The sequence below is a fragment of the Nerophis lumbriciformis genome, linkage group LG28, assembly GCF_033978685.3.
Source record: "Nerophis lumbriciformis linkage group LG28, RoL_Nlum_v2.1, whole genome shotgun sequence".
NCBI classification, from domain to species: domain Eukaryota; kingdom Metazoa; phylum Chordata; class Actinopteri; order Syngnathiformes; family Syngnathidae; genus Nerophis; species Nerophis lumbriciformis.
In genome coordinates this window covers 34,436,400-34,449,550 of record NC_084575.2, presented here as the reverse complement: position 1 = coordinate 34,449,550, position 13,151 = coordinate 34,436,400, and the positions used below count along the sequence as shown (strand labels likewise).

Genomic DNA, 13,151 nt, shown 5'->3' with positions numbered 1-13,151 from the left:
CTTCTTAACTCTTTCAGGCAGAGCTGTCAAAAGAGGAGAATGCTCCACAGGGAACATTATTCAGGTGCCAAACCTTAAAACATGATGTCATTTATCTTATTCAAACTACAGGTTTGCGCCACCAGCACATCGCAGCCCTATTTGAAACACTTTGAATAATAAAACATTCAACAATGGCCCTCCGATGAGGTGGCAACTTGTCCAGGGTATACCCCGTGTTATGTCCGAATGCAGCTGGGATAGGCTCCAGCCACCCATGCCAGGGCCGGCCCGTGGCATAGGCCGTATAGGCAAATGCTAAGGGCGCCGTCCATCAGGGGGCGCCACACCAGTGCCACAAATGTTGGAGAAAAAAAAAAAAAAAAAAAGTTGGTACTATTATTTCTAAATACAAAAAATAATCCCACGTTAATTAAAATGTAAAGTAAAGCCTATTTAATAGAAATATTATTTGTTACAACATATGACCTTCCTGCATGAGAAAAAGCTGGCAGAAATGTACCCCAACATGTGGGTTGCTCTGAAAATCTCTATTAAAAAGCACAATTAGAGAACTCTGTAGGATCCCTTTTTTTTGTAATATAGTTGTTAAAGTCATACTGGTTTGATATCTTGTTTTGTGCAGTGCCTTATTTATATTGTATTTTTTAATTTATTTTATGCAACTTGTTGACACGTTTTATTTTCTGTTTATGTATGTAAAAAATATTGTATTTCATATATTCATTTTTTATTTTTTATATTCATTTATTTATTCATATTTTTTTTTATCTTGTTAACTATTCTGATTGTTAATTTGCTTTCTTTAAGTAAAAAAAAAAGGTCAAAGACAAAGCTATTCGGTTTCTTGTGAGTATATACACTTCACTGCCGATGTGGGCGGGCGCCACCTAAAATCTTGCCTAGGGCGCCAGATTGGTTAGGGCCGGCACCAAAAGGGACAAGCAGTAGAAAAAGGACAGAAGGATGGAAAACAATGAACAAACATCAACTCTTGTTTAATATTTTGTCCTGTCATGACTTAAAAGGTAACAAGTGTCAACAAAATACTGACAGAATTATTGTCACAAATTGTCAGTTTCCTTGTGAAAGAGTTTGCTTCATAAACAAGTCCATCAATATAAAGCTTTAGTTTAGCAGCAACAAACCTTAAAGTCATATTAACTACAGCATTGGTAAAACTTCACACTACCGTTATGTCATGACACACGCACCGGTCCATACAGGTAAGATTAAAACAAAAAGTGAAATAAAGTGCCAAAAATAATTCACTTTAACTATTAAATCAGTGGTTGGTGATCCCTCTGAAGCCCTTTTACAACACAACAAGAGGAGATGCAAACCCCTCGCAGAAAGAACATTAATCAGAGCAAGGGGTCATAAACAACGTTTGCAGGTGAGTAACTTCCTTTATGCTCCAAATTGAAGTTTGGTGCCACTTTTTGGTACCTCAGGCAACAACAGGAATTAGGTAAGGAAAGGCAACAAATGGGGATGTTGTCCATCCTCATCTTTCCTGTTTAATTATTGAATTAACAAATTGTTCAATTATTTGATTAACAAATGAATTATCTATCACTGCTGTGTGCTTAAATGTGACTTGACCTGTTTTACAGGATGACAATTAAAAGAGAGATTGACAGAAGAATAAAATAAAGTCAGTTGGCACAAAGAACTCTGTTCCCCTTCCAGGTAAACAATGGATTCATATGGACAGTTTTTGCATCCGCGGAAGTGACAGCACTCACAGCAGCTGCTGGGTGGCGGCGCGTCCACATCAGCGGTAGACGTAATGCTCAGTGACATCAGCTGATCCCTGGCTCCCCATTGGCTCCGGCATATGTGTGTCAGTCTGGAACAGCCCCGGTGATAGGGTGCTGTGGGAGAAGCACCAACTCAAAACTGCATTAAGTGACCTTCTCGTGCTGGATCTGGTAGTAACAGGCCTGCAGGAGGACAGCAAACACGGCATTGAGCTGAGCAAGGTTTCAACATTTCGGAATGAGAATAAATTAAACGGGAACTCCAATTGTGTTTGCCTTCAGAGTAGTGAACATGATTCCATGCTCTCCATTCTGGACACATGGATCCATCAGGTCTTCAATCAGGTTGACCTCGGACCCAAGGTTCCTGATTCTAGTATGTCAGACAACAGAAAACAAATGGTGCCGATATTTTAATTAAAATGATCAACAACAGATTTACATGAACATTTGACGTGTGGAGCTAACCGAGCACGCAGCACCACATAGAGGAAAACAGGAAATAGGTCGTCCATGGACCACAAGAAATCCTGCTTCAGCAGTGATTGCACTTCCTTTGTGATCTCCTCGAAGGTTTGCTGGATCACCTGTAGTTTGTCGGACGGGGTGAACGTGGTGCTGCAGACAAGCAAGGAAGCAAACCTCACAGTGGTGACAAGGGATCAGAAAGGGAGTAGCAAGTGTGCACCAAGCAGTACAAACCTAATCTGCTGCAGAGTTTCTACTGCTGAGGCGAAGCAGGCGTCCTTAGTGCTGGACAGAACCTGGACAAGAAACATCATCAAATACACGCCTGTGAATATTCTCATTCGTACAGGTTATAGTATTCTCAGGGCATTAGTGCTGGATCCAAAGTATTTATCCTCACAAACTTGTTGGGGGCACGTCCCCTTTTTTGCTCGTCTGTGCTGTAAACTGCGCCATTTGTCACTGCACTGGACAGCAAACAGCAGGTTTTGGGTAAGGCATACCTGCCAACTTTTGAAATCAGAAAAACCTAGTAGCCAGGGTCCAGGGGTTGCAGGCCCCGGTAGGTCCAGGACAAAGTCCTGGTGGGGGGTTCAGGGGGGCGAAGCCCCCTGACGCAAAATGATTGATTGCATTCAGACAGGTTAAAATGTTGCTAAAACCATCACTTTTCTATCAGTCACAGTGACTTTTCAAAACAAAAATATTACAGCAAAAATCATATGGGTTGATTGACATGTTTATTCTGTAAGCTAACTTCAATAGTTTGAAATTATTTTGACAGTCAATGCCAGTTATCCTGTCAACCTTTCACAAGACTTCAATTTGTTAATTGAAAGTATAAACAGTATAAACACTTTTTACAGTAAACAAATGGTAAAACAGTACTAAACAATTCCATAAAAAAAAAAATTGGTGTCATTATTAACTTTCTGTCCAAGCTTGTATAATCTACTGCCTTGTTCAATTGTAAAAAATATTCTGTGCCTAAAATTCACATTTCTATCACAATTATCATACTGTAAACATGGTAAGCTAACTTCATTAAAATTAATAGTCCTGTCAATAGCATGGAATTACAATTCAAATGTCGTTTTTTTGTAAGCCTTTCAGAAGAATTCAAAATATGAAAAATTCATGAAAATTAATTGAAGCCATCAGACACTTGAAAAGTGGCACATCACATCTCTAATGTAATCATTTGAACTTTTCAACAGAAATAGCACTGCAAAAATATTAAGGACATACTTCTGTATTTTGGTAGTTATGCTGTCAACATTTAACAAGATTTCTTCAACTTGGACTTGAAAGCATAAATAGTATAAACACTTTTAACAGTATAACAGTACTAAACAATTCCAATAGATAACATTGGTGTCATTACCTTTTTGTGGCTAAAATCCAAATTTAGCAACGGCATTAGACTTGTGTTTTTTTGTCCCAACGTGGTCTTTTACATCGCTAATTCCTCCGTGTCCGATCGAAAAATCTTGTCTGCACAAGGTGCAATTCGCGTAGTTTTCACCCTTTTTGGAACGGATAATTATTCCCGGATAGGCTTTTGAATATTCTTCACGGAATGACTGCAGTTTTCTTTTCGGTTTAAGACTCGTTTGCGATTTTTCTCCGGCTGATTCCATGATCGTTCGCTCGTTTGGAAACAATGGCAACTGGTGCCTCGTGCTTGGCAGCGGTGCTATAAATAGCCTCGCGCATGGCATTCGGAATGGCTCGATAGGAAGTTACGGGAAGCAGTGTCGATTGTCATTGTTGTTACGCGATTTCGTGAATAAAACTTTAAAAAAAAATTTTTTTTTCATTAATGAAAAACCGTATTTTTTATCACTGCAACCGTAACCCGGAATAGGTTGATGAAAACCGTACTAATTACGGGAAAACCGGAGTAGTTGGCAGGTATGGTAAGGGGTGTCCAGTATATTGGATGCCCCAGCCTTCATCTCAGGGTGTTACCAGATAAAAACGTCTTCCAAAACATTCTGAACAGCCCAATTGTGATTGATTCAAAGCCCTATCAATCATCAAATACACTATTCACAAAAAGTGAATAATTGTTTTCGAGTGAAATTTCAGGACAAACCTAAAATGCGTTCTAACCTTTTCACTGGAGAACTGAGAGGTGAATAGTCCAATTCATTTCCTGGGCTATTTAGATATAGTATCTAGTTAGTCTTCTTCATCATGCTGTTCACACTTTGACCAAAACCACACCTAACAATTGATCAATAGCACAATAAATGACTTTGGACTAGCGACTGCACAATACATCAAGGCCGCGGAACAGAGACACACTACGGGCTTACACACACACATCCACAAAAATATACGTTACACATACACACCCCACCCCCCCAACCCAACGCCCTCGGCGCAAATCCCATAAGGGTGATGAATGGATGGTCAGCGCCTGAGAGCTGCGGCCTACCATCATGACCTCGCACTCCCTTCCTTCTGTTGCTAAATATCTCGAGATGTACGTTGTAATATGTATATGTGCTTTGCTATGGAGGTTTTTTCCCACTCCAGACTGGGCCACCTTAGGAGCCTAGTCTAGATTGTATTTTTTTTTACTCGTCCTTCCCCAGCGTTTTACCTTTTTCCCATCTTTTACGGGGCACCTTGTGGCGACCCATCAGCGTTCCTGTTCTGTAACCCTGTACACTGTTTGTTTGTCTAATCCTGAACGGGTTTGCGCTGAAAACAAAGTTTTGTTGTACTTGTGCAATGACAATAAAGACCTATCTATCTAATAAATGACTTCTGATTCTGAAATAAATTTGGGCTGCCACAAATAGATTTATCGCTGCTTATTCGTCATAGCTCACAAACACATTATAAGACCTGGGCAAAATAAGGCCCGGGGGCCACTTGCGGTCCATTATGATTTTCATGCCGGATGATCCACATTATTTTTTTAGACCTTTAACATCAAAACTGTCGCCACCAGTATGATGTGCAGTGCTGTTTTTAAATGACCCCAAGTCTTGAACTATAGAAAGTATTTCAATGGTCTAAATCTGCGCTTTTGGATGTTATAAGAGTTATTACGGTAATCTACGTCACAGCAGCTCAGACCAGGAACAAAGCAGAGTGGGCGGGGTTTGTTTTCAGAGCAACCAGCCCGGAACGCGTGTGTCAGAAACAGATGCGGAAAGTGATAATATTTCACATTGTAGGTGTTTTTTACACTTTGCATTCATATTTTGCTGTTTTTTACATGTAAAAAAAACACAACTATCGAGGAGCTGGTCTGAGAAGTAAAAGAGGAGTGACGTTCATATGTTGTTAATATTCAGTGTTTTATTGTTCATAGTTAATATTGTAAATCCCACTTTCTTTATTTTCATGTACATTTTTGGTGTCCCATTCAGTAAAAAACTGTAAAATTCCATTCTGTTATTTTTGAGATGGTCTGTCATAACGTTTTTAGAACTCTATGGGACATTGTGACTTTTGGTATTAGTGTTCCAGAAAAAAAGGGACCCAAACACACATACTGTACAGCAGTTTTTTACAGCTCAATGAGTTAAAATGGACAAACAATTCGACTGATGGTCCACTATGGGCAAAATCGAACAAATCAGATTTGACTATGAAAATCCTTAGACGAATACAGCCCTAATGTAAATCACAGTATATACAGTCGTGCTCATAAGTTTACATATCCTGGGAGAATTTATGATTTCTTGGCCATTCTTCAGAGAATATGAATGATAACACAAAAACCTTTCTTCCACTCATGCTTAATGGTTGTGTGAAGCTATTTATTGGTAAACAACTGTGTTTACTCTTATTAAATCAAAATGACAAAAGAAAGTACCCAAATGACCCTGATCAAAAGTTTATATACCCAGTGACTTTGATTTGATAACATGCACAAAAGTTGACACAAACAGGTTTGAATGGCTAATCAAGGTTCCAATCCTCACCTGTGACATGTTTGTTTGTAATTAATGTGTGTGTATAAAAGGTCAGTGAGTTTCTGGGCTTCTGACAGACCATTGCATCTTTCATCCAGTGCTGCACACATGTTTCTGGATTCTGAATCATGGGGAAGGCAAAAGAATTGTCAAAGGATCTGCGAGAAAGGGTAGTTGAACTGCATAAAACAGGAAAGGGGTATAAAAAGATATCCAAGGAATTGGGAATGCCAATTAGCAGTGTTCAAACGCTGATTAAGAAGTGGAAAATGAGGGATTCAGGTAGACCAGCAAAGATTTCAGCCACAACTGCCAGGAAAATTGTTCGAGATGCAAAGAAAAATCCACAAATAACTTCAGCTGAAATACAGGACTATCTGAAAAATTGTGGTGTGGCTGTTTCAAGATGCACAATAAGGAGGCACTTGAAGAAAAATGGGCTGCATGGTCGAGTCGCCAGAAGAAAGCCATTTCTGCGCAAATGTCACAAAGTATCCCGCTTACATTACGCCAAACAGCACAGAGACAAAACTCAAAACTTCTGGAACAAAGTAATTTGGAGTGATGAGACAAAAATTGAACTTTTTGGTTTTTGTGTTATCAAGTCCGAGTCCATGGTTCTCGCCCGGAAAAGGGTGGAGTTCCATCTCCGGGTTGGAGAGGAGATTTTGCCCCAAGTGGAGGAGTTCAAGTACCTCGGAGTCTTGTTCACGAGTGAGGGAAGAGTGGATCGTGAGATCGACAGGCGGATCGGTGCGGCGTCTTCAGTAATGCGGACGCTGTATCGATCCGTTGTGGTGAAGAAGGAGCTGAGCCGGAAGGCAAAGCTCTCAATTTACCGGTCGATCTACGTTCCCATCCTCACCTATGGTCATGAGTTTTGAGTTATGACCGAAAGGACAAGATCACGGGTACAAGCGGCCCAAATGAGTTTCCTCCGCCGGGTGGCGGGGCTCTCCCTTAGAGATAGGGTGAGAAGCTCTGCCATCCGGGGGGAGCTCAAAGTAAAGCCGCTGCTCCTCCACATCGAGAGGAGCCAGATGAGGTGGTTCGGGCATCTGGTCAGGGTGCCACCCGAACGCCTCCCTAGGGAGGTGTTTAGGGCACGTCCGACCGGTAGGAGGCCGCGGGGAAGACCCAGGACACGTTGGGGAGACTATGTCTCCCGGCTGGCCTGGGAACGCCTCGGTGTCCCACAGGAAGAGCTGGACGAAGTGGCTGGGGAGAGGGAAGTCTGGGCTTCCCTGCTTAGGCTGCTGCCCCCGCGACCCGACCTCGGATAAGCGGAAGAAGATGGATGGATGGATGTTATCATTCATATTCTCTGAAGAATGGCCAAGAAATCATAAATTCTCCCAGGGTATGTCAACTTATGAGCACGACTGTACGTGCGCATGTATGTATAGATATACCCGGTTATAACTACATCTATCGCTACACTGCATCTTATCAATCACAATTATCAAACTCTGCACACTTAAATATCTGCTCTGATTTCACAATATCAACACAGTACTATCAATAATATATACAAAGTACTTTTTCCTTTTACCACTTTTAATATTTAGTCTCATTGCAATCTTATTTCTGTAAATCCTGTAAAAAGCCTCACGGTTAGATGCAAGGTAACTTATGAAGATTTAAATAAAGGAAAAAAAAGCCCATTTACCTCTTGCCTCTTCGCTGGTGCTGGTGGTATGTAGATAGAAACGGGCCAGAACTTCCTGGGGAAAATGTAAACATCCAATAAAAACAACAAAAAAACATTTGCAGTGATTCAATGACTGCGTGACGTACTGCTGGACACCCAGAAAAGCAAGCAGTGCCAGGTCAGTCTGCTTGTTTAGACGGAGGACGCACTCCCAGTAGACATCGTCCTCTCGCTCCTTGTCCAGAGCGTAGAGGGTGAAGAGCGGCGGATAGAGGCGGGGCAACAGGACAGGAAGCAGCAGAGCTGAACTGCTCACCATGTGGCTGAGAAGGAAAGATGACTGGTCCGTAATAATGTTCTGCTTTGAATCTTCATGTTCGGGCAAACTTTCAAGTTTCAAGCCTGAGTCCTTCCCGCCCTGAAGGTCAGTGGTTGGCTCTTTAATTACACCGCCCTCTTCTGGCAGGTCTGGGAACAGAAACCTGCACAAAGTTCACACAAAAGCCAAGAAAGAATATAAAACACAATATAACATTCTAAAACAAATTCCTGCAGTGTTTGGGATGCTACCTCCCCTTCCTCTCTAAAATTCTCGAACGTGCAGTTGCCTCCCAAATCAAATCCCACCTTCACCACAATAACCTATACGAAAAGTTCCAATCCGGCTTCCGCTCACTCCACAGCACAGAAACGGCCCTCCTCAAGGTCACCAACGACATCCTCCTCTCCGCCGACTCTGGTTCCCTCTCCATCCTCATCCTCCTCGACCTCAGTTCTGCCTTCGACACCATCAACCACTCCATCCTCCTAACACGCCTCCACTCCTCCCTTGGTTTATCCGGCACTGCCCTCTCCTGGATGAAATCCTACCTCTCTGACCGTCAGCAATTCATCTCAACCAACAACTGCACCTCCTCCACTGCCCCAGTCACCCACGGCGTCCCCCAGGGCTCAGTACTTGGCCCCCTACTCTTCACCATCTACCTCCTACCCCTCGGTCAGATCGTCCGACACCACGGCCTTCAATTTCACTGCTATGCCGACGACACACAACTATACATTTCCACCACGACCATCACCACAGCCACCCACTCCACCCTCACCACCTGCCTCACAGACATAAAAACCTGGATGCAAAAAAACTTTCTAAAACTCAACTGCAACAAATCTGAAATAATTATCATTGGCCCCGACTCCCTCACTCGCTCCACTCAGGACTTTTCATTAAACATCGACGGCTCCCTTGTCACTACCTCCACCCACATCCGCAATCTAGGTGTAATTTTCGACCCTACCCTTTCACTCCTCCCCCACGTAAACCACATCACCAAAACTGCATTCTTCCACCTCAGAAACATTGCCCGTCTCCGGCCCTCCCTCACATCCTCTGCTGCCGAAACCCTCATCCACGCCTTCATCTCATCCCGGCTAGACTACTGCAACAGCATCCTCTACGGCATCACCTCCAAAACCCTCAACAAACTGCAATACGTCCAGAACTCTGCTGCCCGCCTGCTCACCGGAACCCGCTCCAGAGAGCACATCACACCTGTCCTTCATGACCTCCACTGGCTGCCTGTCAAATACAGAATCACCTTTAAAATACTCCTCACCACCTACAAGGCACTCCATAACCTGGCACCACCCTACCTCTCTGACCTCCTCCAGCCACACGTCCCGTCCCGTTCCCCTCAGGTCTAGTGATGCCGGCCTCCTTGAGGTCCCCAAGACCAGGCGCCGAACCTGGGGCGACAGGGCCTTCTCCGTGGCTGCCCCCTCTCTCTGGAACGCTCTCCCCAGGCACATCAGAGATGCCCCCTCCCTCCCTACCTTCAAAGCCACCCTAAAAACTCACCTCTTCACATTAGCCATTCCAAACTGACCCTGCCCTAGGTGTCTCTTATTTATTTATTTATTTTTTTCTAATAAAGTTGTTTTTATCGTCCCCCCCACACACACATGTAAAGTGACTTTGGGTACGGTATTTAGAAAAGCGCTATATAAATCCCAGGTATTATTATTATTATTACCTAACGATCTGGAAGATGCGGTTCAGATACGATTTGATCTCGCTGACAGCCTGTAGGAGGAGCCGTCGGTTGGCTCCGACGCCAACGTACGTCATCCTGTAGACTGCCACCAGGGCTTCCACGAGCCGGCCTAGTGGGTGCAACGACGTGTCACATGCCTGACAAGACAAAACACTAATTATGTTTGGATCAGTAATTAACAGCAAAGTTTAGTACAGTTGAACCTTGAAGTTTGAAAGCAATCTGTTCTGGATTGCTGGTCAACCTGGAATTTTTTTTTAAATACTATTACCTACACAAAATATATTGTTAAAAACCAAAACTGGTATAAACCATAGCGCTCTCCTTGGCTTCTCCAGACCCTTTCACGTCTATCACAGGTGCTCTGGGTAAACCTGCTCTCATCTGTGAAAAGCACAGGGCGCCAGTGGCAGACTTGCCAATTCTGGTGTTCTATGGCTAATGCCAATGGAGCTCCACGGTTCTGAGCAGTGAGCACAGGGCACACTACAGGACGTCGTGCCCTGAGGCCACCCTCGTGAAGTCTGTTTCTGACTGTTTGGGCAGAGACATTCACACCAGTAGCCTGCTGGAGGTCATTCTGTAGGGCTCGGCCAGTGCTCAACCTGTTCCTCCTTGCATAAAGCAGCAGATATCGGTCCTACTGATGGGATGAGGACCGTCTACGGCCCTGTCCTTCTCTCCTAAAGTAACTGCCTGTCTCCTGGAATCTCCTTAATGCTCTGGAGATTGTACTGGGAGACACATCAAATCTTCTTGCAACAGCACGCATGGATGTGCCATCCTGGAGGAGTAGGACAATCTGTGCAACTTCAGGAGGGTTAAGAAATGGCCTCATGCTCCCAGTCGTGATAATGACTCTAGCGAAAGCCAACACTTGTGGAAAAACAGTTAAAAAAGATCAAGAGGGAGGAACTTGAAATGGCCTCCACCTGCAAAACCAGTCCTGTTTTGGGGGCCATCTCATTGTTACCCCTCTAGTGCACCTGCATACCTGCCAACTTTTGAAATCAGAAAAACCTAGTAGCCAGGGTCCAGGGGCCGCAGGCCCAGGTAGGTCCAGGACAAAGTCCTGGTGGGGGGTTCACGCAAAATGATTATTAGCATTCAGACAGGTTAAAATGTTGCTAAAACCATCACTTTTCTATCAGTCACAGTGACTTTGACCAGTGCGATTGGAAGTCCATGCTCAATTATTGCCTCCGTAAATAAAACTTCGGCATTTATCACATCCAAAGAATCTGTTTGGGCGACGAAATACGTTGAAAGTTTTCCACTTGTATCGCTAGCAACGGCATTAGACTTGTGTTTTTTTGTCCCAACGTGGTCTTTTACATCGCTAATTCCTCCGTGTCCGATCGAAAAATCTTGTCTGCACAAGGTGCAATTCGCGTAGTTTTCACCCTTTTTGGAACGGATAATTATTCCCGGATAGGCTTTTGAATATTCTTCACGGAATGACTGCAGTTTTCTTTTCGGTTTAAGACTCGTTTGCGATTTTTCTCCGGCTGATTCCATGATCGTTCGCTCGTTTGGAAACAATGGGCAACAGGTGCCTCGTGCTTGGCAGCGGTGCTATAAATAGCCTCGCGCATGGCATTCGGAATGGCTCGATAGGAAGTTATGGGAAGCAGTGTCGATTGTCATTGTTGTTACGCGATTTCGTGAATAAAACTTAAAAAAAAAAAAAAAAATTTAATTAATGAAAAACCGCATTTTTTATCACTGCAACCGTAACCCGGAATAGGTTGATAAAAACCGTAATAATTACGGGAAAACCGGAGTAGTTGGCAGGTATGCACCTGCTGTTAATTCCATCAACACCAATGCGGCTGAAACTGATTAACAACCCCCTCTGCCACGTACCTGACCAAAACCTTATCAGAAAAGTGCAATTGAATTCATGCCATTCCCTGATAAAAAAACTGTTCCTTTATTTTTTTGGAGCAGTTTTTAAAACCTGAAGATATGATTTAGAATCTTCCACTGCAAATGGCTTCACCTTGACGAGGTAAAGGCGGATAGCGTGATATCGCTCCATGGTGATGGGTCCTTCATGTTGAGGGATGACTTCTAGACTCTCCAATGTCCTGCTGTGACTCAGAGACAGACGTTCTGGACTGATAAAAGTAACAGAAAGACAAGAATGAACACGTCTGAGCTTTAAAAACAAAAAGTGTGTTTCATGTGTGTACCTGTCCTGGATGTGTCGCCGGCTTGTGGTAAGGGCAACTGCAATGTTCTCCCATGCCTTCCAGTTCTCTCCCTGGCTTGCGGCCTCGCATCCCAGCTGAATCCAACACTCGTCAAACACTGCCTGCCACTTCTCCTCAGCGCACACACACAGTCGACCCAGCTTTCTATCACATTCAACCCACGCACAGAAAGTTAAGTCAAACTTCTCACGCTACATAAAGCAAAGGAGGGTAGTATATACACACACACATATATATATATATATATATATATATATATATATATAGTGTTGGTGCTAGGAATTTTCAAAATGGGGTCATCAAGTCATAAAAATGGGGTCCCACAGTAAATTTTTGGGGTCCCACATTTTTGTAACCGTTTTGAAAACAAATGATAAATGTATGCATTAGTGATGGATTGATGAGGCGTCATGAAGCGTTTCGACACATTGCAAAACTGTATTGATACTGTGTCGATACTGTGTCACTAAATACTGACATCTGCTGGACATTAAAAATCCCTACAGGCAACCTATGGACCGACTCAACTGACACTGATTTGATGCCCTAGTACAGGGGTCACCAACCTTTTTGAAACCAAAAACTACTTCTTGGGTACTGATTAATGCGAAGGGCTACCAGTTTGATACACACTTAAATAAATAAATATATTGTCATTTGTAAGTTACACGTAAGTGTGATTTAAACAAGAATAGCTAAATAAATACATTTATATATATAAAAAAATGGGTATTTCTGTCTGTCATTCCGTCGTACATTTTTTTTTTCCTTTTACGGAAGGTTTTTTGTAGAGAATAAATGATGAAAAAACCACTTAATTGAACGGTTTAAAAGAGGGGAAAACACGAAAAAAATAAAAATAAAATTTTGAAACATAGTTTATCTTCAATATCGACTCTTTAAATTTCAAAATTCAACCGACAAAAAGAAGAGAAAAACTAGCTAATTTGAATCTTTTTGAAAAAATTAAAACAATAATTTATGGAACATCATTAGTAATTTTTCCTGATTAAGATACATTTTAGAATTTTGATGACATGTTTTAAATTGGTTAAAATCCAATC

The 13,151-nt window shown here is 42.7% G+C and overlaps 1 protein-coding gene across 5 annotated transcripts in view; it reads right to left on the bottom strand.

Annotated features, from left to right (window-relative positions):
• Positions 1 to 1,001: 1,001 nt before the first annotated feature.
• Positions 1,002 to 13,151, bottom strand: part of als2b (alsin Rho guanine nucleotide exchange factor ALS2 b) — a 54,679-nt gene continuing 42,529 nt past the window's right edge. For 3 of the 5 annotated variants that reach the window (XM_061924080.1, XM_061924081.1, XM_061924082.1), the window contains 9 exons: positions 12,067 to 12,231; positions 11,874 to 11,991; positions 9,851 to 10,008; positions 7,967 to 8,302; positions 7,839 to 7,893; positions 2,466 to 2,527; positions 2,232 to 2,381; positions 2,040 to 2,136; positions 1,002 to 1,946 (listed from right to left, as the gene is read on the bottom strand). In XM_061924080.1, coding sequence (XP_061780064.1) covers positions 1,908 to 1,946; positions 2,040 to 2,136; positions 2,232 to 2,381; positions 2,466 to 2,527; positions 7,839 to 7,893; positions 7,967 to 8,302; positions 9,851 to 10,008; positions 11,874 to 11,991; positions 12,067 to 12,231 — 1,180 coding nt within the window. In that variant the 3' untranslated portion in view covers positions 1,002 to 1,907. Of the gene's footprint in view, positions 1,947 to 2,039; positions 2,137 to 2,231; positions 2,382 to 2,465; positions 2,528 to 7,838; positions 7,894 to 7,966; positions 8,303 to 9,850; positions 10,009 to 11,873; positions 12,232 to 13,151 lie in introns of all 5 variants that reach the window. The other 2 variants (XM_061924078.1, XM_061924079.1) reach the window with 1 other exon arrangement.